This window comes from Rattus norvegicus, chromosome 19 (assembly GCF_021556685.1).
Source record: "Rattus norvegicus strain SHRSP/BbbUtx chromosome 19, alternate assembly SHRSP_T2T, whole genome shotgun sequence".
NCBI lineage: Eukaryota > Metazoa > Chordata > Mammalia > Rodentia > Muridae > Rattus > Rattus norvegicus.
The window spans coordinates 46,175,953-46,203,050 of NC_141552.1; the positions used below are offsets into that span (position 1 = coordinate 46,175,953).

Here is a 27,098-nt window from a genome sequence, read left to right on the forward strand (position 1 = left end):
AAGACATGCAGTTCTTATAATGTCAAAAGTCAGTACTCTCTCACCTTCCCAAGTTTTGGCAAGGATGCAGAGGACTAAAAGCTTTATGCTGGTTGGAATATAAAATGGTAAACCCACTTTGAAAACTATTTGATCACTTATAAAAATTAAAGTTGCACCTACTAATCTAGCCAACTTACTTTAGGTTATTAAAGGAAAAAAAATACATCTACATGACAATTTGCTTATCAACCTTTAAACCACCTTTTATGTGTAGCAGATTAAGCCAGCAACAATCCTCAGAATCAACTAAACAGAGTAACAAAATGTGGTTCAGCCATAAATGGAATATTAGTCAGCAATGAAAAGGAAGTGAATAGCATGCTTGTATTTCAAGCACATTATAAGTGAATCCAGCCAGATTCAAAAAGGCTACTTGAGTTATTATCCCATTTATATGCTAATCTAGGAGACCATAACCCCTGTGATAACATGATGGCCCAGATACCTCAGGGTAGCCAGCAACTGTCTGATTGGATTGGAGGTCCATGCAGTAGGAGGGGATTCATGTCTGGTACTGTAAACCTGGCCAAGAAGCCAGGGCTGAAAAAGTCATAGAGCCTAGAGGATAACTTATTACTGTCATTTTCCTAAATAAATATAGTCTCTAACTGGATACTAAATATTTATTCTCCAGCCCCCAATGGGTAAATGTAATTTTCACCACTCACTAAAGGAGCTTACTTTTGCTGCTGAAAAAGGCTTCTGTAGAGTTTCACAACTGATTAGAATACAGAGAATAAGTAATTGTGGGGTGCTCAGTTCTAGTTGGCACCTCTACAACATAAACCCTGTGCCTAAGACTCAGAGGACATTGCAGAAGAGGTAGAGACAAGACCCGGATGCCCACTGTGAGAGAGCATCATTTAGACATGACAGAGTTGCTGCATCTGTGAAATCTCAACAATATGGTTGTGTGAACAAGGTTTGCGCAGTGACCACATTGACCCTATGTCAACACAAATCAGGGAAAACTTTACAGGGTTTTACTTATAGTGGCTGCAAGAAGAACAAATTCTGTGGTAAGCAATCCAATCCCAAGTGGTCAACTCTAAACATGAGCACACAGGACAACACTAAATGGACTTGGTATATAGTATATGCACATGTGTGCACAATGCATGTCTGTGTGCACATGCATGTACATGTGTGTGCACACACATGCACATGTGTCTGTGTGCACATGCATGTGCATATGCTTAATAGTAATAATTACCAAAGAGATTATGAAGTTGAAGGGTTTGGGAAGATGGAAGTTGGAAAATAAGAGGAAGGAGTGGAAATATTATAAATACAGTGTGTTCATATAAGAAATTCCAAAAAAGAATAAATCCAAGGAGCAGGCATGCATTAGGGTCATTTAGGATTGGAACTGAGGTATGGGGTTAATGAAAAGGGGCCACAGTAGGGAACTTGGATGGGTTAGGCAAGTGTTATGAATCTTGATTAGGTATCAGTAAGTAATTGCATGCCTAGAAAAACATACAGAATGTCATATCCAAAAAAATTTTTTTAAGTAACCTCAAAACAAAGTTCAATGGCTACCAATTAGCTCAGAAAACATCATTGCCTATTACTATTCTGTATGAAATGAATAAAAAAAACCCCACATTCTCTATTATTTTGTGACCATCGCTAAAGTGTGCTGATAGATGCTACAATTTTTGAGCTAAACTCCACAGAATTCTCAGTGTTATTTGACAATAATCTTACAACTCTACGACCATCACTGATATTTACCTAGTGATTCTGTATATATTCCTACCCAAGTCCCTCTGCTAGAGAGCTCATTCCCTCACTCCACATCCAGCAAGGGCCCTGGACATGACTAGTCTAGCTCCTGGTGCTCTGGAGGCTTACAGTCTAGGCACAGTCCTAGTTGGACCTAATGCAATGAGTCTTCCTTCTCCCATGGCATGCACCTGAAGGACACTGGGTCACTACTTTGAATAAAATGGCTGGAAGGGGACACTGGGTGATGACATCTGCTCTGATCCTTAGTGACCAGAAAGAGGGAAACAAAAATCTGGAGGCAGAGGTACTTTAGTAGAGGGCCTTGTAAACAATGGATGGAATTTAGACCCTTGGAGTCACAGTTCAGGGCAGGCAAGAGACAAGAAAGAAACAGGTAAATCTAGCAGTTTGGGACTGAGAACTACGACCCTCAAGTTTTGTGCTTTAATGTCTCTCTAATGAGAAGTCAGCAGAGGCTTTGTCTTGGCCACACAACTGATTTCCATCTTTAAAACCTCCACCAGGCTACCTATTTCTTCCAGAAATTCAGCTTCCTTCTCTTTCAATCATCAACCTTGCCCATTTACCTTAGTTGGGTGGCATGAGGCTAATCATGTATGCCGGCTCTGTTTCTGTATTTGTAAATAAGTAATACCAGCTTCCCGCAACTGCCAAAGCACATGGGTTCTATCTGCAAGCTAAGCACCAGTATAGGCTCCTTCCTGGCCTTGCCTTTCCTGGCAAACACTGCCCTTGTCATCTGCTCTCCTCCCACCTTTTTAGTCTCTGACAACCTGTTGCTTTTTTTTTTCAGTTGACCTTGCAGAATCACACCCTAACTCTGCTCCAACTGATGTTTGTTTGTTTGTTTGTTTTGTACTATTATCTCTCCCCTTCCTCCATTCCTTTCTCTTTTGTCACCCAAACAAATGTCTTTGAGAGACTTAGCATCTACTCTATTTTGCTTATCTATCGATCATGACTCTACTCCCAACTCCACCACTCTAAGGAGTTCCTCCTTAACACTCCCAGCACTCCTGTCCCCAGCTCATATTTCTGGACCTGTAGACCTGATGTCTAGACTATGGTGCTACTACCTCCTCCCAACAGAGAAGAATGAGGCAACAGAGAGACAGGACAGGAGTCTAGCACAGCTTGTAACTAACTACCTTGTATGGTCGTGGAAAACACATGTAATTTCTCTGGGAATTAACCATGGGATCTATAGCCATTATGGGTTGTATTTATAATCTTAAAAGATCTTCTACTTCTTGTTTCCAAGTTTAACAATAATTTTTAGCTTTGGCATTCATGTATCAATTCTGTGTTATTCTAAATAATTTCTGTCTCCTTTACTGTGACCTGGTGCTCATATTAGAGATCCATTTCAAGTTCCCAGCCAAATGCATCCATCACAACCATCACAGCCGATACTTCTATAAAGAGGCCTTCACACAGCCTGTCCAACACCCATACAAGCCACCCATCATCAAAAGAAATGCTATTTAAAACTCAACCAACCAAGTGTCTTAGTCATTGTTCTGTTGCTGTGAAGGGACACCATTTAATAGGAGCTGGCTTTCAGTTTCAGAGGCTTAGTCCATTATCAGCATAGCAAGAAGCATGGTGGCAGGCAGGCAGGCAGACATGGTGCTGGAGAGATAGTTGAGAGTTTGAGGGGGAGGGAGAGGGAGAGGGAGAGGGAGAGGGAGAGGGAGAGGGAGAGGGAGAGGGAGAGGGAGAGGGAGAGGGAGAGGGAGAGGGAGAGGGAGAGGGAGAGGGAGAGGAGCCACTGGGTTTGACCTGAGTGTTTGAAACCATAAAGTCCACTCCCAGTGATTCCCTTCCTCTAACAAAGCCACACCTCCTAGTAGTTCCACTCCCTGGTAACAAAACATTCAATCTTTAGCCTATGGGGCCCTTCTTATTCAAATCATCATACCAAGGTACCATCACTTCTTCTCTAAGCCAGTTCTTCTAGATTGACCATTTCTCTCTTTTTCTTTATGTGTATATGCACAAATGAATATCATGTGACTGACTGCCTGAAGAGAGTATTAGATATTTTGAAGGTAAAGTTAGAGTGGTTGTGAGCCATGAAATGTGGGTTCTGGAAACAGAACTCAGGTCTCCTGGCAGGGTAGCAAGTACTTTTAACAACTGGGCTATCTCTCCAGCCCCAGGACTTTTCCATTTCTTTCCATTGTGTATGGTTATTCATGACATGCTTATAGCATAGTTTTGTGTTGTCTGTTTAGATACCATATTCTTCTTTTTCTTTAACAATTTGTTCCTCAAGTCAACAAGAAAATTGGAATTTTTCTAGAAGAGGGAAGCAATGGCTATCTATGGTAGTCTAGAATGGAGCTCTGATACCCAACATGGATGGGGAGTCCAAGCAGAAACAGATGTGCATCTCTGTATGAGGTGTCACACAGGGTAATGGCATTTCAGCAAGGGAGACAGAGCCCAGGTGTCAGTGTGTGTGTGTTTGTTTGTGTGTGTGTGTGTGTGTGTGTGTGTGTGTGTGTGTTCCAGAATGTGGGATAGAGCTACAATCAGAGAAACACATCTTCAATAGAGCTACAATAAGAGAAACACATCTTCAGGAGTGGGGTACTCCTCAACGAAATAGTTAACTCTAAGACTAGAACAAGAAAGTGCAAGAGGGACTGAAGCAAGACAGCAAAGTGCTCCAAGAATGATGGAGTCATGGCAAAGGGAGATAGAGACTAGGTATAATGGGCTCCCCTGTTTTTTTCAGAACTAGTCTGAACTATCAAACAGGCTACAATCTATGTCATGAATTAAGAAACAATGATGCCATGTAAATATTTTAAAAAGAGAGTAAGTAGAGTTTGAGGAAGAATGAGATGTTTTGATGCCTTCGAAGGACATTTTAATAGAAGACTTTGTTAGAAAAGGACAAGCACCACTTCACCAGGGAAAGCCTGGAAGATAGAACTTAAAGAATCCTCAGTGTACAGTAGCCAGGTGAGTCAGAACCGCAGGCTCTTCACAGACACAGCGCCAAGGGTGCAGGATTACATCTGCATCCCCAGGATCTAACCACAATGAAATTACTGAGGAAAACACACCTGACCACAGGGACAGGTAGGGATTCTGTGTAGAAAATATTCTACTAAAGCAAACCTAGACAACTGGACTTAAAATGCATTCACTTGGCAAAGAAAATTTCATCAAATTGAAGAGAAAAACCCTATAAAATGTGAAGGAAAGTTTGCTGACTACATTTCTGAAAGGTTTAATATCATAGACCACATAAGGAAATCCAAAACTATTAAAAGATGGCAAAACAATGATATAATTATAATCCCCAAAATAAAAGAGACAAAGTTCCTTAATGGAGGACATTAAATGGCCAAGAGGTATATGAAAAACATTAAACAACACTAGAAAAATACACATTGAAATTATCATGTAAGAATAACTATTATCAAAAACTGTTGGAAAGGATATACGAAATTGTACCCTTGGATTTTACAGTCATTACAGAAAGAACTGTAGGGTTTTTCTAAACAAACAAGCAAACAAAAAAACAAAAAAAACCCCAAAAAATAAAAAAACCAAAAACAAAACAAAACTAAACAACAAAAACAAAAAGCAAGCTAAACCCCAAAACAGCCAAACACAAACAAAATGCTGCTGGCAAAGGATCCAGTAACGCCAATCCTGGTTACACACCAAGCAAACAAACCCAGTGTTGCAGTCATATGCACTCCTGTGTTCATCTGAGTACTGTGTATGACAGAGAAGAAGGGGAAGCAGTTTATGTGTTCATCAACTCAATAGACAGCTGGATAAATAACAGAGTACGTATACACAAGTCAAAGGCTTCTGTTACAGAAAAGCATGTGTGCTGTCAGTCAGTGGGACAACATCTATGGAACCAGAGATCACTCAGATGAGTGAAATAAGCCAGACTCTGAAAGGCCACTATCAAATGAGTTCATTCATATGTGGAATCTAAGCGCTGTTGTCATAGGTGTTGAAAATAGACTATTGGCTCCCAGAGGCTGGAGAGTGTAGGTGAAGAGAGGGATGGGAAAGAGGCGGGTCAACAGGTTCTGCCTTGAAGAATATCTGAGAAGTTCTGTGTGCTGCTGTGCTGTTGACATAGGGTGCCTGGCTATTCCTATTGACTGTATACTACTGTACATACATCGAAAGATGGGGAGAAGTAATTTAGGTGTTGTCCATAAAAAGTGATAAGTATTCTGTATATAGATATGATTTAGTCAGCAGATATGATTCTAACCTTACACCTATAAAATTTATATATATATATATATATATATATGTGTGTGTGTGTGTGTGTGTGTGTGTGTGTGTGTGTGTGTGTGTTTTATAAAAGGTCATATAACCTAGAAAAGACTGGGGAACTATCCCAGACCAAAAGAGAAGAAGAGATATGACCAGCTGGTATATCACTAAGTTCTGAACTGGGTCATTTTCCTGAAAGAATCTTCACTGGGACAACTGGTAAAAACATAATGAGGTCTGCTGATAGGTGTTGGAAATCTATCAGTAACCATTTCTTGGTTTTGACGGTAGTAGTGCAGTTGTACAGAGACAGCTCTTATTTTCAGGTGTTCTTTTTGACAGACTTCTTATGCAAATTTTTATAATTCTGAAATAATTTTTATACAAAATTCAATTTTGGAACACAGAAGATAAAATATATACAGGAGCCAAGTATGACCCCAAAGTCACAACAAGCCTCACCCAAGAGATTTATTGGGAAAGACACAAGAGGGTAGCTGCCTTGGCTTTTACAGTTTCTTGCAAGAGGGGAGAGAGATTTCCAGGGTGGCCTGATCTTAAGGCAAGCCCAGGGATTGGTACGATTTCAATCTAAGGGTTTGGGAGGATTCTGTTTTCTGGTCTTGGGCTTTTTTTTTTCCCTCTGGAGGGAAGAGCTTGGCTGCCTGCCTCTGAAGGGGCTGGAAACAGCCATTAAGGCCTTTAGAGTAGTCTGGAGGCAGAACCTGGCCAGTACTCGAGGGGCTTACAGTGGTGCGAGCATTAGGAATTGAATTTGATCCAAAGAACTCATGTTAAAAATAAAAAAGCTTGGCATGGTGGCCCTGACTTGTAATCTTAGGACCTAGGAGGTGGAGACAGTGGATTCCTGAGGCTTGCTGCCCTGTGAATCTACCGTAATATGTGGATCTTTGGGCACTAAGAGACTGTCTCTAAAAACAAAGTGAAAAGTGCCTGAGGAATGACATTCTCAGTTGACCTCTGGTGTCTATGAGCATGTACACAGACATGCTGTTGTATAACATTGTCCTCAGAGTTAGAAACAGTCCATCCTGCAGAGGAGCTCCTTTAAGCAGGAAGGTTAACAACTCCAAATAGCTTCAGGAAGTTCCTGAAACTGACCATACTTACTAGGCCCCGCCCTGTCAGAGTAAGCAGTAAAAGCCAAGAATCCCCATCAGGTAAAGCAACCCTGAGTTGCAAAGAAGACCCTGAGACCAGACCTGCTGCCTGGAAGAAGAAAAGACCAGTAAGCTGCATGGGAGAGGGTTAAACCAATCACAGCACCTTCAATGGTCCCTCTTCAAATGGTGAGCCACCCTCAGGCTGTGCTGTGTGTTCCAGGTTCCCAGCTTCATAAGCCGTTTCACCCATCCTGGAGTGGGCTTTGGTGATGAATCTATTTTTGAGTCATTTTTGCTCCTGAAAGTCAGTTGAATAAAATTCATGGTTCGAAACGTTGGACGTTGGAGGTATCTGGTCTTTTGTGGATTCCCTATCTGGGGTGAGTAGACATGTGTTTCCTCTGTCCAGAAAATGTTTATCCACACAGCAAATGTGCACACACAAAATAATTCTGTAATATTTCAGACCTGCCCTCTTTTTCCCATGATGGCGAACATCTTGCTTGCTCCACAGAGGCAAGTCCCCAGTCTTCTACAGGGCTGTCATCACTTCTTTAAAGCTTTCCATGCCTCTGTCCAATTAAGGTCACCTCACATTCACTACAGTTCACCCTACTTCTCTGTTCCTACCCCAGCATTTAGAACACTTTTCCTTAACCTACCACACTGTGCAACAACTCCTTAATCTGACACTAAAGTTCAACTCCATTCTGATTCCAACTAACCTGTGTCTGGCTTCTTCTCCCCACCACCCACTCATTCTCTCCAGCAGCACAGCTGGATCAGCTCAGTTCCAGAATTCCCCGCACGGGTTAGTATTCACCTCTTACAAATTTTCTAAGACTAAGTGAAAATACTTACTCTGATGGTCTCCCACAACTCTCTATTTTCCAGGGTTAGTCCATGTCATCTCCCTCAGCTGGAATACCAAGTCAACTCTCCCTTACAACTTGCTTTCACTCTATCTCATACTGCAGTTTTGTAGAGATTTCTCTCAATAATAACTAAGACATGAGATGAAGCCACATACCACTGAGATCCTTCTCAGCGGTTAAGTCATGGATATCTGAGCCTCGCTACCTGAGGCATTGACTTTTAATAGTCCCAATCACTGTCTACTTAGCCAATATCCTTCCTTAAATACAGTTTTTCTCTTTCTACGACTAAGTACATGATGCCTACCCCTTTCAACATAGGAAACTGGGCTTTGGCCATACCATGAACAATCCTAAATCTGGAGATTTCTAGAATATCACTTAAATAACAAATGTCTATTTAGAATTACATGTAACTTCACAAAGAACAAAATAAAATTCTTAAAACTAAAGTGAAGGCCACATCTCACAAGCTTAAAGCCAGAAACTCTCAAGTTTAGAATAAAGATGCGTCTCTTGACAACATTGTTCACTGAGTGTGCTGCTGCTGATGCTTCTTCTTCTTCTTCTTCTTCTTCTTCTTCTTCTTCTTCTTCTTCTTCTTCTTCTTCTTCTTCTTCTTCTTCTTCTTCTTCTTCTCCTCCTCCTCCTCCTCCTCCTCCTCCTCCTCCTTCTTCTTCTTCTTCTTTCATTAATAAGTTTTGGATAAACTCATCAAAGTTAATATGTATGTTTAAGTATAATCCAGAAACCTCATTTTTTTCTATACTTGAATTTAGAAAATAAAAGAAAAATGAAAAATATTTAGCAACAAAATCAAACTTTTATTGCCAGATGAGCAATAGGAAATGAAAAGCAACCTCTGAAGGTCAGAAATGTTTTTATTTGGGAGGCAAAATACTGAAGGAAGTCTAGTGTTGCCCTGAAATTATGGCAGCGATATAACATCTGTTCTTACTTTGTCATGCAAGGACAGGAGAGGTTGGGCACACCCAGAATTTCAATACAGCAAAAGGCATCAAATCTAGAAGTGATAAATCTCCAGGCCCTGGCTCCAGCAGATCACAAGGTTGAAAATTACCTTAAGGTGAAATAGTTTAATTAATCTAACTGTAACTATGGGTTTTAGATTAATATTCGTATTTAAGTCTGACACACTTAATAAAGCATTTTTAAGTAAGAGAAGGTGGATGTGCTGGAATTTAAATCTTAGACATTTGTGATGTGAGAAGCAACACTTAACAGAAAGACATTGTCTCAGTGCTTTGCACATGATAGAACATTTTTGTTGTTTTACGTTGGCTTGTTTTGCCAGCAAAATGATCAACAATTTCTCCAGAAACAAAACACATAAATGAAAGTGACTGAACTTTCAGAAGAAGCAAGTCTCATTTGAAAGTCATCTCAACATCAGCGTTGAAAAGACTCGTCTAGAGAAATTGTGGATAACATATCCAAAGTGTCCAACTTATCAAAGTCAACAAAGTAGGAGACATAGAGACACATTAGCTATCTTCAAAGTCAACACAGCCTGTGACAAGTAAGGGAAATCATGTTTTCACTTCCCAGGTCCCAGGTAAGGCTGGATGGATTGACTGTAGTTGCCCCTGACGTTGACCCACACAGCACACCTCAACCAAATCCACTGCGTTTCTGTGGTTTGCAGCATGTAAAGTTACTTAAGTCACCACAGCTTATCTGGAAAGTTTACTGATAGGGGAAGATTTGGCACAAACTTCTTGAATTCTGAAGCTTTGTGTGTCCTTAGAAATAGTGAATTTAAATGAAAAAGAGTCAAAGATGATTGACAACTAGGAGCAATGGCCTGAGATGTACTGAAGTTTTCTCTTCTGTTATAAGGAGAACTACACAGTATACTAAGTACTTAATTGCTTGTATTGGAACCCACAAGTCTATGCCCTTTGAAACAGTGGACTTTATGTTTAAAAGTCTAAGTCAATGTTAGCATTGCATTATGAGACTATCAAAGTGACTATGGTTATCGCCATAAACAGCCAGTGTTGTGTCAACAGAATGATCCGCGTGAGCCAGGAATAATGCAAGTAAAAAAGAACAAGGAATTCATAGCAGGTGTTGAATTTTATAAAAGGAAATATTGGATTAAAAAACAGGACCAAAAAAATACCTTAACTTCTCAATGAGAGGTCACCTCCACCTATGCTCTCTTTGACATGGCCATGATTTTTTCACCCAGATAAGGATATATTTAGAGCTCTCTCTCTCTCTCTCTCTCTCTCTCTCTCTCTCTCTCTCTCTCTCTCTCTCCCTCTCTCTCTCTCTCTCTCTCTCTCTCCCTCTCTCTCTCTCTCTCTTTCTCTCTCTCTCTCTCTAAAACAAAATTATTTGAAATCAGATTACTAGCTTATAAGAGAAACTCTTTTGATCCTTCAAAGGGAATCTTTGCCACGTTACTGAGCAGACTTAATAGAGAATCAAGTTTTACTCTCTCACTTTAAAACAAAGAAACTGAGGCCTGGAGAGATAATGACTCACCCGAGGTCACAGTTTTGTTTGCACTGAGGCTGACAGGAAACTCTAACCCACATGACACACCAGGTCCAGTGTCCACCCTAAGGCTTTACATTTCGCTTTGTCATAATTTACTTTACAACTTGGAACTCAGTCTATTCACTGGGAATGATTAACAAGAAATGACTTTCGTCACTGCTCCCACAGAATGCCCACACAGCAAAGACAACATGTACATCATGGCCACTACTCTTTTCTATCAGCCTAAAGAAAGAATCTAGGTGATAGTCCTAGACATACTCTTTCCAGACATACTCAGTAAGCTAATATAAATTACATTGCCTTTCAAGTTTCAAAATTTGTGGAGATCTGTGGGGCAGACCTGCAATGGTCGACTTCTGTGCTAGAAGCACCTCTGTTCTTGTTCTTAACCAGCTGTAGGGGGCAGGGAAGTCTGGTGGTGCAGACTGTTTCCTCAGCACCTGGGAGTCTGAAGTCAGAGAGTCTAAGGCTAGGTTAGATAGCATATAACCCGCCAAACACAAAAGTACCAAAGATCCAAAAAATAATTTAAAAAAACTTTATGTGAATTATAACAAAGTTAAATTTTAAGCAGAAACTGCTACGTAACTCATGGGAAACTATTATATACTAGTATAAACATAAGTTTGTGAAAAATAACTTTATTTCTGCAAGTGAAAACTTTGGTGAAGAAATTGGCCATTTTTTCCTGGCAAACCTATTGTCTTCCTTTAATATGAGAGCCAGATTTTCATATCAACTCCTACATCAACATAGACTAATGATTTTGCTCCATGCATGAGAGAAAACAAAGTATAGCTCACACGGATTACCTAGACCCAGAAAGGTGGCTTTCCTGATCTGTTGGGATCCTTGCCTCATGATTCTTTGGGATACCAGAGAAAACCTGATACTGAGTGCTGTCCTGGCGATGGTGAATGGTGAACAGTCACGGTGTGGAAACTGAACCAAGCCCAAGCTACTCAACACATGGCTAAGTGAAGACCCATTGCCCCATCTTCCGCTCAGGATGTGCGACTTCATAAACCTCCTTGGAAAGGTTTTGGAAACCCCCAATCATACTCTGAAAATTTTAAAATAGGTTTTACCCAGAGAGGAGGGATATACATGGCTTTGATTCATCATAATCATCAATTCTTTAATTTACCCAGCATAAATGGGATATTATCATCAGAAGTGAAAAAAACGGGAGAAAACAGATTTTGTCTAAAAAGATACAAAGCAAGAGACCGGTGATGAAACATGGATACAATTATTATATTGTGTATACTAAAATCTAGAGAAGAGCCCCATGCACCCACTGCTCTTTGAGCCCGTCTTCTTGAAATGGACAAAATAAACAGGCTTGGATGACCTTCACCAAAGAAAGTTGTAAAGACTTATCAACCTACACTAAAAATTTCACAATGAACTGTGGAAAGCTTAATCTTAATTGACAGAAAACCAGCAAATGCACAAGCAGAGAGGATTCCCTTTTACTGCATTCACTGGAGGAAGCAAACACTTCCAATGCACATGAACATGGGCTGAATGCCAGTCCCTATGATATGCCTAGGAGTGTGGGTTCCTGGGTAATCAGGAGGGGCTGAGACCCGGCGGTGCAATGTGACATTCTGTCTACGAAGAACTGTTAAGAATGTATTCTTTACGGAACATTTGCTTCTTTAAAAGCAAGAAGAGAAAGGTTTGAGCTACTGATAAGGAAAAGAACCCTAGAACCAAAAGTTTTTTGCTTTGTTTTTGAAGAAGAAAGCAGTAAAAGATATGAGACTATAGATATGCCCTATATTCTGTTAATAAAAAGTGCATTTTTCACAAAATAAAGATTTAAGGAAATGAAGGGAAATATCCACATGTCCTTAGATGCCAAAGGAATAAACCATGGTCAGAAAAGTTATACTTTATATAGTCCACAAAAGGTTCACTTATCACATCCATGTAATAAAACCAGAACTAAAGCAAAGTCCGATGCAGGTACTCACTGCATAAATAAGAACCACCCTTTACACTCACATCTAAAACCTCTTCCTTGTTTTCCTGAACATATCCAACACAGTCTCTGCATCAAGGAAAACCAGGACACATTTTACAGTAAACAGAGTATCTCTTTTTGTAGATCTCACGAGTAACAACTCAAAACTATGGTGACATATTTCACTTCCAACAGTAAAAAAGTAAGATTGTCCACTAAGGACTTTTTGATGGCTGAGTCAGTAAAGGTCTTCACAGTTAAGGAAATAATTTATTTGAACAGGAAACCACAACTTTCATATAATTACCTCCCCTCCCAAATGAGGCTTTCCTCGAAAACAGTGAGAGAGAAGGAAGCTTGTAGGTAACAGATTTGTGGTTCTGTTTTCTTACAACTATTGAAGTAATTAGTAAAGAATTTTAATATAAAAAGGAGACTAAGACCATGAGGAAGTAATTTAATATGGTCTCAGTGAACCAGCAAACAGAGAAGGGGGAAATGAACACTAGCCTGCTAACATAAGTATAGGAACTAGTAATAGAAAAATCAACATTTTCCATACACCTGAAAGACACAACAGGGAGATGCCTCTGTGTGTGTGTGTGTGTGTGTGTGTGTGTGTGTGTGTGTGTTTCTTCAAAGTCAGCACAAACATCTTCTAGAAGATCTCAAGAATTTTGCTATATCAATAATCCAAGGAGGAGCACAAAATGACTATCCTTAAACGAAAATAAAACAGCGATACCTTGAAATATATCTCAATTTCTCCATCGCAAAAATAAAGACAGGCTGTACCAATTTACAAAGCCATGACTTTTGCGGGTCAGGGAGGGGGTATGTGTAAGAAAGGGGATAGGAGAGTAAGGATTACAAAACAAATCAACTTACCTTGACACGTTTTCTGGAATGTACTCTAGGACGGGATACCCATCACTTCTCCTAGATGACAGGTCACCGTGTGGTTTCCATGATTCCACTAATGTATTGACAGGTGGGAAGGAACTCAAGTGTTGGAAAGATTGGTCTCTAGGTGACCGTGATAAAGATATTGTACCTTGAGCACCAATCCGGTAGTGAAAGGACTGTCCACCCGAATTCACACCAACGATAGCAGATGATGGGATGCTGGCTTCAGGGTAATAGCTCCCATCATCTGGTTCTTGCTTAATCCCCACTGGGAATGCGCTGCCCTCGCAGCTACCATCAAAGCCGGGCACAGGTGGTCCTAAGATTCCTGATAGGGAATAATAGTCCTTATCATCCATAAAGGAAAAGTAGGAGCCATCCATGAATGGAAATGGGTTGACCGTGGGGTTCCCTTTAAAAGAGGCGCCTGAACATGAGTGCTTGCTTGACTCTTGCTTTATTGGTACAGAGAATGGAGAACTGGGGCTGATTTTGCTGTTTCCTCCTAGACAGGAACTGCTGAAAGCCCCATCTGGTTCTGATTTTATGTACTGGACAATGTTGAGCGGGCCAGTCACACCATTGGAGATGGCCTTCTCGACTTCCTCTGTCTTAGGGAAAGGAACGTCGTGAGCACCTTTCTCGTGGGTGTCTGGACTAGGAACCACATCCTGGATGGCACCGGCTCCAGCAGAAGCGCCTGAAGTGGCATAGCTGAAGGCATTGCTGATGGGGCTGCCGATGGACCCCACTGTGCTGGCTGTCGGGCTGGAGAGTGTGGATCTATTGTTGGTGTTGTTGGAAGGGCTGGAAACGGAGCACCTTGAGTTGTTGAGATTTGCCGGGCTGGACACAGAGGAGCGCAGAGGGACGTTATTTGGACTGGAGACTGGAGATTTTACACTGCAATGACTTGGAGGGCTGGAGATTGGAGATTTCATGCTGCTCAATGGACTTGAAAGAGGGGAGCCCACGTTGCTCGCATGTGTGGGGCTGTGTGACCTTGAGCCTCTGTTTTCGACACTGGGGGAGCATGTCAGTGAGGTTCCTTGAGTGATGGGACTGTGCACTGGGAAACTACCAAAGCTAGTCGTGGAGGAGGACATGGAGTTGATGCCCACAGGGCTGCATACTGAAGATGCCATGTTCAGCGGGCTGCTAACAGAAGAGCTCTTCTCATGACAGATGATAGGGCTCTTCACGATGGCACGCAAGGCCCCACCATTCATGGAGGCTGCAGAGTCAGGCATGAATGACCTCAAAGGTCTGCTCATAGCACTCAGTGTGGAGGACCTGTGACCATTCTCTTTGTAAAACTTCACCAGCTGCTCCATGTTTTGATAAATCTTTGTTGGGCTCAGGCTTCCTTGTTGGTTCTGCTGATCGTAAGTGTACTCGGCATCTCTCACAGAATCCATATATAAACCCATGGACTCAGCTACCGTGGCTGAAAGTTCCTTGGATTCCAGCTCAGTTTTAATATCTGATGGCAAAATCCCAGACCGACTATTGTCTTGCTGAATGTAAGGGAGTAATTCGTGCTTTTCTTTGCTGCTTCCTTGAGTACTGTTGTTCGGAATAGCACCGGAAACGCAGCTGACGTTGACAATCTCCATGTAGTTGTTCTCAGTGGTCCTCTCTGCAGGTCCAAGTGAAGAACGCTCCAAGGTCTGAGACACTTGACTCCAGCGCCTTTCCATGTCTAGGCCTTCAGGGAGACTGTGGTAGCCTTTGGTTTCCATAGCTAACAAACAGATTTACATTCAAATGTTAGAGTCAGTAACAACCGTATTATGTCAAGGCAGTCTAAAATTGCATCTATGGAGCTGCAATTTATATTCGACTTAACAAAACAATATTTCTAGGTGCAATAAAATATACCTTCTTGGGTACTGACATAATATATCACATAAACAGAATATCAACTCTAACTTCTTCAGAAGCCAGGAAAAGAACAAATGCAATTTTGTGTCTTAGTAAAACTCACTACAATAGAGCCTTGACAGACAGTAAAGTAAATTTACAAATGGTAACATACTTAATATTAAATAATATTCAATCCAATCCTAGGGATTGATATAGTAGTCTGAGGGGAATACAGTGATTAGACAAAGCCAAAGTGTGGCGACAAAACAACAACAGCAGCAACAACAACAACAACCAAAACCAAAACCAAAAAAAACCTAACTTGGGCAACATTTTCTTGAGATCCACTTCACACAAGACTGTGGGTTCCTTCCTTGCTCTTAAGCTCTCACCTGTGTGCTCTCCCCCTCCCCCTCCCCCCTCCCCCCTCCCCCCCCCAGCTGGGGACCGAACCCAGGGCCTTGCACTTGCTAGGCAAGTGCTCTACCACTGAGCCAAATCCCCAACCCCAAGCTCTCACCTGTAATAGAGCTCCTTTATGTGCTAAAACAAAACAAGCAAACAGCTAACTTTATGACTCCAAAGTCTTGGGAAACTTTAGATCATCTGAAAGCTGCCTTCCTCATGACCAAATACATGGCCTTATTGTAAATGATATGAAAATGCAATTACAGTAGTGTTTCCAAATATATGCTTCCCAGATGAATAGCCACAGGAAAAACTGATGAACTGTTTCTAAAACAATAAGACTTTCTTAATTTTATATATTTTAAGATATATAATTTCTTACATTAATGATGTCAATTCAATTACTGTAGTGTCACTTCTGACTTAGAGGATGGATCAGAGCTGTTGCCACACAGGTCAGCAGCATTTGGCTCTTTCTCGTCAGGAAATCATTTTAATAAGCTCTCTGGCCTAGCAACACCTCTGTTCAAGTTGTCTAACGGGCAGACCTGAAGGGCAGCCTGATTATTTGAGCATTTACTCAGAAATACGTCTTCAGCACTTGCTACATCCTAGGATTAAGAGTAGTTGTGGATCTGTAGTAAAACAAAACAGCCCCCCAAAACAAAGAAAACAAAACAACAGCAACAAAAACACCATCCAGGCCTAATTTCTATTGGAAAGAAGCCCATGGGGATGTTGTCAATATGCATTCATTTCCATCTGCTCTAATCGATAAATTTAGCTCATGAACAGATTACAATAGACTATGAATACATAATTATCATATGCTACATAGTTCAGCACACTCTTACAAGTCTTTCTGATATATTAGTTAAACTTATGAACCTATGCAGAAAAATATGTGAAGAAACAATGTAAGCAAGAGACTGTGGACTGGACACACAGCTATGTGGAAGAGTTGGAATTTGACCTCAGGTCCCTCTGTTTACCAGCATTTCTCAACCTGGGTCTTAAGGAACTTGCAGGCAGATAATTTTGTTTACTGTGGAGGCTGCCCTATGCACTGGAATAGGTTAGACAGAATCTCTGTCTCCTACCCACTAGATACTGAGGTGCTGAGAGTACACCCTAAATAATCTGCGTGTCTGCAGATTACCAAATGTCCCCAGGGAGCAAAATCATCCCTGGACAGCTGCTTTAAAGAAACAGATCACTGCAAAGAAACGTTTGACAAAAATTAACTCAGTCCAGAAAAACCTTATCTGTACATCTTAGCATTAAAAATCATACCTGCATATATTTTCAAATCTATAGGTCCTGCGAAGTCTGCAGTTCTTCATATATAAAGCCTACCTCAGACCTTTCAGTCTCTCTCTGCCTTATCTCCAGCTCTTCTCCCCAGCCCTCTACTTATTCAAAAAAGGACTAAAAAGTCCTTTACTACAGAATTTGAATTAGCATTGCAAACAATATAATAACAACTAAACTATTGGTACTGCATATCACAAGCCACTATAATGAAATGTAATGCACAAATTGCCTATGTATTACAATTGTCTCTGACTTCTCTGTATTCTACAGCATATTTTAAATTATGAGTAGTTAGAAACCATCAGTTTTGCCACTGTGTCCCAGATGGATAGTAAAGTGCAAATAAAAATGTTTAACTATTATACTATAATCAATACTCAATTTATGAACCTTAAAACCTACCAATTATGTAGCATGCTTTCACTTAAAGAACATTATTCTATTAATTCTTAATCAAAAATCAATTTCTAAAATGTGGAAAATAAATCAAATCACAAAGATTGAGATAGTTATCTGGTAATTTCAGCCAAAAATAACAGTAAATATGGACAAAACCTAGTAAAAGTTGAAACACACACACACACACACACACACACACACACACACACACACACACCCAAAAAAAAAACTGGGACCCAAATCATTGCTAAGACTGGACATTCTTTACTCTTCTGAAGACTCATTAGGCAGAGCAATAAATTGGAAAATACAGTAAATATTACATGCTGCTTCTATTTGTACAGAGACTGTTCTGTTCTTTCCATACCGAAGACAGATGTACACAGCTAGATATATGCAGGTTTTGGTTCAAATCCATCAACCGTCACAAGAACTGTGTGTGTATGCATCTTACTCTCCATCACCAAATTCACATTCCTCTCCTGCACTCTGTGCCATGAGCTCCCGAAAGGCCTTCAAGGGAAGTGGTTCCTTTGCTTCCTCATTACAAGGCTTCCAAAGGGACCTTCCCCTGACTTAGATAGCTGTAGCCTTCAACCCCCCTCCATCCTAAGCCACAGGGCTATCTTCCCTGAGTCTGAAGGGAATCGTCACCCAGACCCTTCTCCAGAACTTCACCAGCCCAACTGTCTTCTGGGATAGGTGAATACGGCTTATGAGGTCTCATGGTGAAAATCCAGACTCCATACTCCCTGGGAGATTTTAAAATGCAGAAAGTAGTGTTTTTAATCCAGCACCTCCTAAAATAATTTGATCTCTGTACATGTTGTTATTGTTGTTGTTCAGAGACCTCCTAATATCCTGAGGGACTCTTGTCACTACTGCTCAAATGAGCCATATGCCAGATCTACAAACCTCTCTAAAGCTCACAGTAGAATCCTTTCTGGAGGCCACAGTTTCTTTCTTCAGGGAAGCACCTTATCAGCTATCATCAGACAGCTGACCTTAACTTCTCAAGACACGGTTCTCCAAACCCTGAACTCTCAAAACATTCTCCTAAAGCCAACTGTATTTCACTGAGTTATTGACAGGAATATGATGAAGAATTTGCCAGAGGCTTTGCTGAAATCTAAATTGACTTTGTTCGAGGTATATTCATCTGTCAACCTCACCCACTTCAACCGTAAAGGTTAGTAACCGACACAGAAGGGTGGGCAGCAGTTGGAACATGAATGCTTTCCCTGTAAACACTGTTTTTAAGATCAGATACTGAAATATTTTATGGGGAGTTCTCCTCGGTTATTACTTTAGTTGGTTTTTTTTTATATATAAACAAATGAGTTAGGTTAGAAATTTATTTCCCATGTTGTCCAGGAAACTGGGATTGGCTTTTTAGAATTGACATAATGACCACGACTTTGAAGTCAACCTGAACTGACCAATGAATACTAAAGATACAACCTGATGAGTATGGTCCTCATAAAACTTTATCCTGAGGGTAAAGGGAAAGTTTTTTGTTGCCTAAGTATAAACTAAAGTAGGGAGTTACATGAATTCCTAGCTGAGGGAAAATCAGACCTCTAAGCTTCCGGGAAAATACTATACTAGGGACTGTTAGGCCATTATGAACCTTTATATTCATGCATAAGAAACAAAAAATATCCACGTAATAAGGGAAAGCACCAATAGGCTTTACATGTATGCATGTGTGCACACACACATGCTCATGTTTACATGTATGTGTGTAAAGAACTCACTAATATCCTGAGGGGCACTTGTCACTATTGTTCTAAATGAGCCATATGCCAGGTCTACAAATCCCTCTCTCTTTCTCTCTCTCTCTCTACACACACACACACACACACACACACACACACACACACACCCTTAAATACTATTAGCACAAAGGAAACAGACTTTAAAACTTTGTTACATAGTTTGTTAAACTGCCCTATTCTATAAGAAAGTAGTTTCTTCGCCCCCACCCCAGGAATTACCAAAGATTCTTGGGGATTTGCATCTTTTCTGAAAACTTTCACTTTTTTTTTTGGTTCTTTTTTTTTTTTTTTTTTTTCGGAGCTGGGGACCGAACCCAGGACCTTGCGCTTCCTAGGCAAGCGCTCTACCACTGAGCTAAATCCCCAACCCCGAAAACTTTCACTTTTAATGCTCCCCAAACACATCCCCTTCTTAATGGCATCCCCCCCCCACCCCAGTTATGTTACTGTTATTGAATGGCACACTAGAGACCCAGCTTTAGAAGGCAGATAACTTCAGAAAACTAGTTTTAGTCGCTCTGCTCCTCAGGACTGTTACCTTCCCCTCTTACAGATGAGGGAGGGATAAACCTGCCAAGGTCACCTGAGAGAGTGGGAGAACCAGTTAGAGCCAAGCACACACTAGTTCTGTTCGCTGGCCTGTTCGCTGGCCTGACCCAATGAGCCACATCAGCTCTCTCTCTTTTCCTTTAACAAAACTACCTCTTCCATAAAGGAAGAAGCTTGCTTTAGCTTTAGCCTCTCCCCTCCTAAAGTCCCGAAAGTATTTCATGGCATACATGGTAGGTAGCATGCTGTGATGTCAAACGTGAAATTAAAGCTCCAAAGGAGGACTATGCAAATGGAAAACGCCGTTATCATTACTATATAAATATCACCAATAACAGTGAGGACCCACAATGGTAAAATGCAGCTTGGTGCCTTTAAAACTCAGCAGCTTTAACAACTCTTCTGCTAGGAAAAGTTTTCCGAACTATGATATAATAAATAAATAAAGCAGATGGTATGATGAAGCATTATGATTTAAACCTCGTCTTTCAAAAATTCAGCAGGAAAAGCCATGTAACTAAAATCCATCTGGACAAGGATACCACCAAAAGGAGCGTCATCCCTTGTCTGTCCCTGTCCTAAGAATCCCCTAGAGTTTCCCCAACTATAAAGGAAAGGAATCGCAAGGTTTTCCAGACCCTGTTCATACAACATCTATGGTGATCTAGCTCCTTCAACTGCCCTTATCGGCTACACCTCCCACTCAGACTGAGAAGCTTCCGCAATTGATAGATGAAAGAAACATTATTCAAACGTCCTTTAAAATTTGCAAGAGCAAAACGATCTGAAATTCATTTTTGGGGAAAGGGGAGGGTGGTAGACCGCCCACTGCCAAAGGCGGTTAAAAGCCGCTCTTTAGAGGGCATTTATCCAAAGTGGCCAAACTTTCCCAAAATAGTCCTCAGCCGGCCAGGGTGTGGGGGGGTTGTGGGGGGTGAAAAACCAAAACAAAACAACAAGCACACAGAACCATACTGACTGTGCCTCCGGATTACGCAGCGGCTTCTCCCTGCAAAGTGCAAGCCACCCTTGCCACGGCCGCACACCGGGCTGGACCGGAGGCGCCCCACTGCGCACCCCTACACACCTGCCTCGGCCAGGGTCGTCCTCTCGCCGTCTACCTGTTGCAGCGCTTGCCACCACCACGACAACCCTGCTGCGGAGCCCCCCTACATCCAACCACATCCAGACCAGCGAGTGCCGCTCTCCCTGCAGCGGGAGAGCCTGAGACAGCAGCGCTAGCGCCCAGGTGACTTGCACTGGCTTCCTCTGAGCAGCCTGAAGTTGGCTCTCTTCTCCCGGGCCCAATGACACCCGGGGTGCGCAGGAGCTGAGGGGAGGGGTCAGGGGCAGGGCCAGGGCGGGCCAAGAGGAGGGGGCGGGCGAAAGCCCCGAGGGGGAGTGGAAAGCCGGCCCTTTTAAACCCGGTCACATGTCCAGAAAGTTCAGGTCGCTGTCCCGCCCGCCGGAGCGATTTCCATTGGCCAAGGGGGAAACAAGGCTCCACGCTGTGCGGGCTAGGAGCGCTTCTCATTGGGCAATCGGGGCTGTCAGTCACCAGGCGGGCGACATGACTGATACAAAGTTGCTGCGACACAGCCTGGACTCCGCAGCTTCCTTAAAGCCGCAGAGGCGGCGTGTTCTCCTAGTTCCCGGAGGTGGCCCCGACTCGGGGCACCCCTGCACACACTACCCTTTAGCCCACTCTGCTCCTTCGCTCCAAACTTGCTCTCACCTACCCAACTGTCCCCCCACCTTCACCCGCGGTGGACCACAGGCAATCTGGAGAGAAGGGGAAAAAAGAGATGACGCGAGAGCAGCCTAGATGGTGTGCCCTCGCTTTCTCCACCTGCAGCGCCAGGTGAGCCGCAGCGTCGCACACCCGGCGCCTCCCACAGTGTCCTCAGGCCTAGGACTGCTAGGGTGGGCGTCCCCGGGACCCCTGAAGCTCTGCTCCCCGCCCCCTCCAGGTCTCAGAGTTACCTCCCTGCCGAGCAGCTGTAATCTCCGCGGTCGGAAAGCCAGAGGATCTCGTTCCCACTCGATTTCAGTTTCCTTGTTTTAACCACGCAGGAAAAGCGGGTGCTTTCAGTGCAGCCAAACCCCTTTAAACACAGCCTTCCTCCCACCCCACCCCTTGCCAAAAAAAAAAAAAAAAAAAAAAAAAAGTGCCAGGGTCAAGAGCTGAGGCGCCTGATAATTTTGTTACTGTACTTACTACTTCAGTACTGGATTTTTCCACTAGTTCAATATGCAAGAAAGCCTACTATCGAGGATACTCACTTTATAATGTTTGGAAGGGGTGCATATAATTGGGGCAGGCATACTGGAAGAGGGGAGAGCACTAAAACTATTTTCTAAGGATCGTTTGTCTGCGCGAAGAAATTTCGACTCCCTTCCTTCGCCCCCACCCTGATTTCCCTCCCGCCCACCTAAGCACTGCACTTGCTAAGCCGAAAGATGGACTCCTTAACTTTAATTTCTAAGGACTTTCAAATTGGTTTGAGGCTGGGCTTTGGACTCCCCTGCTGGCTGGGAGTCAGCACCAGTGACGTACACACCTAAATCTGGTCCCCTGGCCCTTAGCGACCCGCAGGCCGCCAGCGGCAGCTGTGCAGCTTCAGGCTCACCCTCGCTTCCCGAGTGCTGAAGCCCCAGGAGGAGGAGGGCACCTTGTGCCCAAAGGCCCCTCCTTTCCTTACAGTTTGTTAAGCCTCAGGATCCCGGATCCCAAGCCCAAGGAGACTGGAACTCTCAGCCACTCCCGCAGGACATTCCCCAGAGGCAAAGGGGACTGCAGCGAAGCCCGCAAGCTGGTTGGGACTCCGGACTCCGGTGCCCAGCAGTCCCTGGCGTGGAGTTGGCCCTGGAGCCCCTACACACACGAACCCCCCCGTCGAGTGTCCCAACTTTCCCGGGAGGGTAGCTGTCATGCGCGCCGGGCGAGCACTCTCAGCATCGATCACACCCGGGGCCGCGCGCGGGTGGCGAGCTGGAGCTAGGGGAGTCCCGGACCCGGCGGCCCGGGCTCGCCAAGCAGAGCGGCTGCAATTCAGCCAGTGTGGCAGAACTATTCATTATTAAAGAAATGGACCCGGATCTTTTTACTAAGTTTTTACCTCCTTTAGGGAGGGCTGGTTTTGCCCTGAGTCGAAGCTCCTTGCAAAATCTAGGTTAGAGCGGCGCGGAGAAGCCGCCGAGCGCTCGCCAGCCTCCCCGCACCCTTGTCCCGCGCCAGCCTGGCAGGCACCAGACCTATCGCCCGCAGCCCACCTCCTTAAGCCGACCCGCTTCATCTGCCCTCTGCGCTGGCCCTGCTACCCTGGGCCTCCTTTGCGCTCCCCAGGCCCCTCCCGACACTGTCGGTGCAAAGTGACAGTCGCTGCACTCACCTTTTCTAGGACATGTTAGGGAGGCTGGGGCGGGGGAGGGGGGCAGCGAGACTCCCGCCGCCTCCGCCGCTGCCGCCGCTACCAGCAAGTCCAATACTGGCTGATCGGCAATGAGGATGGAGAGGATAGCAATCCCGGCAGTCGCCCTACTGACGGTGGGTAGAGTAATAGAGCGACAGTGCAGATACCCTGTTGGAGGCGGCGAGCCGGCGAGCCGGCGGCATTAAACCGCGCCGAGGGGGCTGTGAGCACCCGCCGGTCCCCAGCAGTGGCGGCCCGGCCTGGGGCCGGCGGGTCTCCGGGGCTGCTGGTTCGCCTCGGGGTGACTGTGGAGGTCCCGGGAGCCCACCAGTCGAGCGGTAAGACCCCGCGCCGGTAGCGGGGAAGCGCGGCTTTCCGCGCCCCCTTCCAGGGCTGGGGTGGCCGGTGACAGCTCCGGCGATAGAGAGTGGTTAGAGAGTGGTTGTGTGTGTGTGTGTGTGTGTGTGTGTGTGTGTGTGTGTGTGTGTGTGTGTGTGTGTGTGTGTGTGTTGTGTATGCGTTTGTGGGGGGCACCGCAGGGGGAGCCCGCGGCGTCCTGGTCCCCCTCCCCGGGTCACACCCTCACTAGCAGTATGAGGCAGTCCAGCGGTCCTGCCACCCGCTGGTGGGAGACAGGGGTGCTGGTGGCGGTCGTCGGAACCCCAGCCACTGACAGCAAGAAGGCCGAGGGGAAACGGAACTCCAGTGCACGCACCCTGTATGCTTCTCTTCGCGGGTCCCCAAAGTCGGCCCTGACCTGGCGCCTGGCCTCAAGTGCAGGTGCCACCGGATAGGGAGCGGAGGGCTGGAAGACCAAGAGCGGACTAGGAGGGAAAAGTTTCTTTCCTGCGCCTCCGCTGCCCACCCAGTGAGACAGCTCTTGGGTCGCTGCCCTACCCCCACCATGGGGGGGGGGGCACCAGGCGGGCCTGGGTGTCTGCGCACCGGGGCGCGTGGGAAGCGACCGCCAGCGACCCCCCCTCCCCGCTCCGTTAGCGGCCGCCCGGAGCGCTGCGGGCCCTGGAAGGGGCGAGCGGCTACAAACCTCCCCCGCCGCGCGCCCCCGCGCCGCCCCGCGCGCCCCCGCGCCCTCGCGCCCGCCCGGGCAGACACCTACGCAGATGCGAAAGTGAAAGGCGGGCTCCCTGGCCCGGCGGCGCGGCGCGCGGGCACGCGGCGGTGGGAGGAGGACTGAGCCCAAGCTGCCATTCTGGGGTTCTCTTGTCCCCCGCGTCTTCTCACTCTCCAGCTTTTGCCAAGTCTTAGCCTCTCACCCTAAGGCTCTCTGGTCACCCCAGCCCAGTGTATGTGCGTGCGCGCGCCGGTTTTCACGCGCACTGGCGGCTGTGCGAGATACCCTCTGCTCAAGGCTCTGCCAGTGCACCGTTACACACGCCCCTAGTTGGAAGTCTGCGTGGCGGGGAAGACTCGAGTCACTAGTAGTATACCTTCACCTGCTTGCTTGCTTTTTTAGGAACGAGTTAAATAAATCCGGAAATTGACCTCACAACCCTCTTTTCTGGTTTGACACTCCTTCCACGGTTTTCTAAGCCCCCGCTCAGCACTCCCTCTCCCCAATTTCTTCCTATATAGCTGTGAAAGTTGCTGGCCACCATTCAAAAAGTAACTGTCCTGTTAAAATAACCTCTGCCTTTCTCCAATCCATTCCCACAATCCCACATCAAGCTTAGCTGATCTATATCATCCACGGTGTTGACACTCCTCAGTTCCTTGGTGGCTCAACAAGGCTTTTTGACATGAGGCAAAACATTTTTTTTTCTTGCTTTTTATTTGTAAAAGTGTCTTCTAGGTTAACTTTTGTGAAGGTATGCTTATGTGAGATCAAGAAGATGTTTTATATAATTTGTAACAAAATTTAATGTTATATTTAGCTAACTTTAAAACCTACGATTTAGAATATACTGATGGTGGCAGACTGGCAATGTCTCAAAAATAAGATGGATTGATAGTGATGGATTGGTTAAATGAACCAAATGGATTGGTTTGTGTGTGTGTGTGTGTGTGTGTGTGTGTGTGTGTGTGTGTACACATATACATATACATATCTATGACATGTCTATGTAATATAATAATGGAAGAATCAAATTGCCAGTACACAAGAGTTTTCTCCAACTTCTTTGTATATTTGAAATTTTTTCATAGTAAAACATTAGATGATGAAGAACCACCATTTATTATAACTGAGATAATAAAAATTCCTTTTATGAGATTGATGTGTTAGGCTTGGGTGATTATCTTCCCATTTACAGAGTAAATTTAACACAGGAATTCTTTCCCCACATGCTCCCACCACTCCGTTAATCAATGCTTTTAAATACAGACCATGTGCTAAAAGTATGGTATACAATGGAGGTATAGTAACAGCAACATTTTATAAATTTAGATTTTTTTCTTATTTTTTTATTTGGCCACTTTGCAAATTAGCAAATTTTTATCCGCCCTGCCTTTAGTATTGTTTGATATTGAGATCTAAGATTTTACACACACACACACACACACACACACACACACACACAATCTTGGGCCAAACACAGGGCTCAAGGTGTTAGGGGTAGAGTCATTTCCATGCCCGCCAGTCATTTCCATGAGTCCTGTCAGCTGCAGTGTGTATCTAGCAATGCCCTGGCTGGGACAAAGGTATCTTTTAACCAAGTTTGTTCTTCTCAACCTTTTAGATAAGCATATTCGTTCTTTGCAAAAGGATGGAAATTTCAATTTCTTTTGAAAAAGAGATTAAAAAAATAAGACCTGGACAATCACAGAGGACGATCACTAAGTCTCCTACGTAGCTGCCAAACTTCTTAAAGCCTCAAGCAGCCCCAGACATCTCTCCCTTTTGACAATGAGAGCACATTCACAGGCTGAACCTGAGGACACCTCCCTCCCCCATCCCATTAGTGTCAAACTCTCTGAGGTTTGCCACAGCAAAGTGCAGGACTCAGCTTTTGCAATTTACATGTGTGACATCACATCCTCTATTATGTAACTTCAGAAACAAAGCCTAATGTCTAAGGTTGTGTTGGAAAAGAAAATCCTTCCTAGCTCTGCCTTTGAAGGGAGCCACCCCTTAATTCCCTGTTCCCAATCCCATTTCTTCAACAGCTGAAAATGAGCAGGACTTATACATCAGAAAACCCCTCTCCTCCCAAATGGAACATATCTTTCTTCTTGTATCTATTCGCTAACAAGAAAGTTAAGAGCATAGAGTTTATTTGTATCCCTTTCTTTTTTAAGATAAAGGCTAAAGCATTTAGTTATAATTAACTTAATTAACAAGCCTAGCCATGCTAGGGTTATTTATTTATTGTTTGTTTGTTTGTTTAAGCTTTTCCCCTCCCTGTCTCTTACCAGCTGTTGGAAAGAGTTGAGAAAGACAGGGAGATTAGAGGGGGAGGGGGCGGGGGCGGGAGGCATCAGAGAAGGAAGATGAATAGGACAATGATATCAGATCCAGCTTCTTTGTTTATTGCAAAACACACATGTTATAGTTTATAAACACTGCAAGCAAGGAAGGCATTGCAGACTGGAAGATAAATACAGAACATATTAGAGATTTTGCTGATATCCAAAAGTGCCCAAACTCAATTTTCTACACTATTTGGAGTATTTGTTTCAGCTTTTGTTATTCACTAATTTGAATAATTAATGCGGGATCTGTTTACAGATTTATTTATCTGTCTACCTTTATTCCATTTTCAGGCAGTTTAAATGGAAAAATTCACAAACTTCCTCCATTCTATGGCCAGCTTTCGAGATAGGAGAGCTTTATGATTAGTATGCCATATTATTAGAAGCAAATCAGATTTCATTGGGCCCACACTGAGGTTCTAAATTTAGAAATAATGTACAGTAGTTGAAAGGGGGGAGGAACTTAGAACAGTATA

The 27,098-nt window shown here is 43.8% G+C and overlaps 1 protein-coding gene and 2 long non-coding RNA genes across 9 annotated transcripts in view; 2 read left to right on the plus strand and 1 right to left on the minus strand.

The window, feature by feature from the left end:
- The window catches only part of Nr3c2 (nuclear receptor subfamily 3, group C, member 2), a 344,228-nt gene extending 320,575 nt beyond the window's left edge, over positions 1 to 23,653 (minus strand). For 2 of the 6 annotated variants that reach the window (NM_001429945.1, NM_001429946.1), the window contains 2 exon segments: positions 13,449 to 15,210; positions 20,868 to 21,118. In NM_001429945.1, coding sequence (NP_001416874.1) covers positions 13,449 to 15,208 — 1,760 coding nt within the window. In that variant the 5' untranslated portion in view covers positions 15,209 to 15,210; positions 20,868 to 21,118. 6 annotated transcript variants of the gene reach the window in all.
- On the plus strand, positions 21,390 to 22,879 carry LOC147999426 (uncharacterized). Its single transcript, XR_015644102.1, has 2 exons — positions 21,390 to 21,641; positions 22,485 to 22,879. It is a non-coding gene; the product is annotated as an uncharacterized LOC147999426 (long non-coding RNA).
- The window catches only part of LOC147999427 (uncharacterized), a 64,508-nt gene continuing 60,594 nt past the window's right edge, over positions 23,185 to 27,098 (plus strand). The window contains exon 1 of one of the 2 annotated variants that reach the window (XR_015644083.1): positions 23,185 to 23,531. This is a non-coding gene — a long non-coding RNA (uncharacterized LOC147999427). The remainder of the gene's footprint in view (positions 23,532 to 27,098) is intronic. The other variant, XR_015644082.1, reaches the window with a different exon arrangement.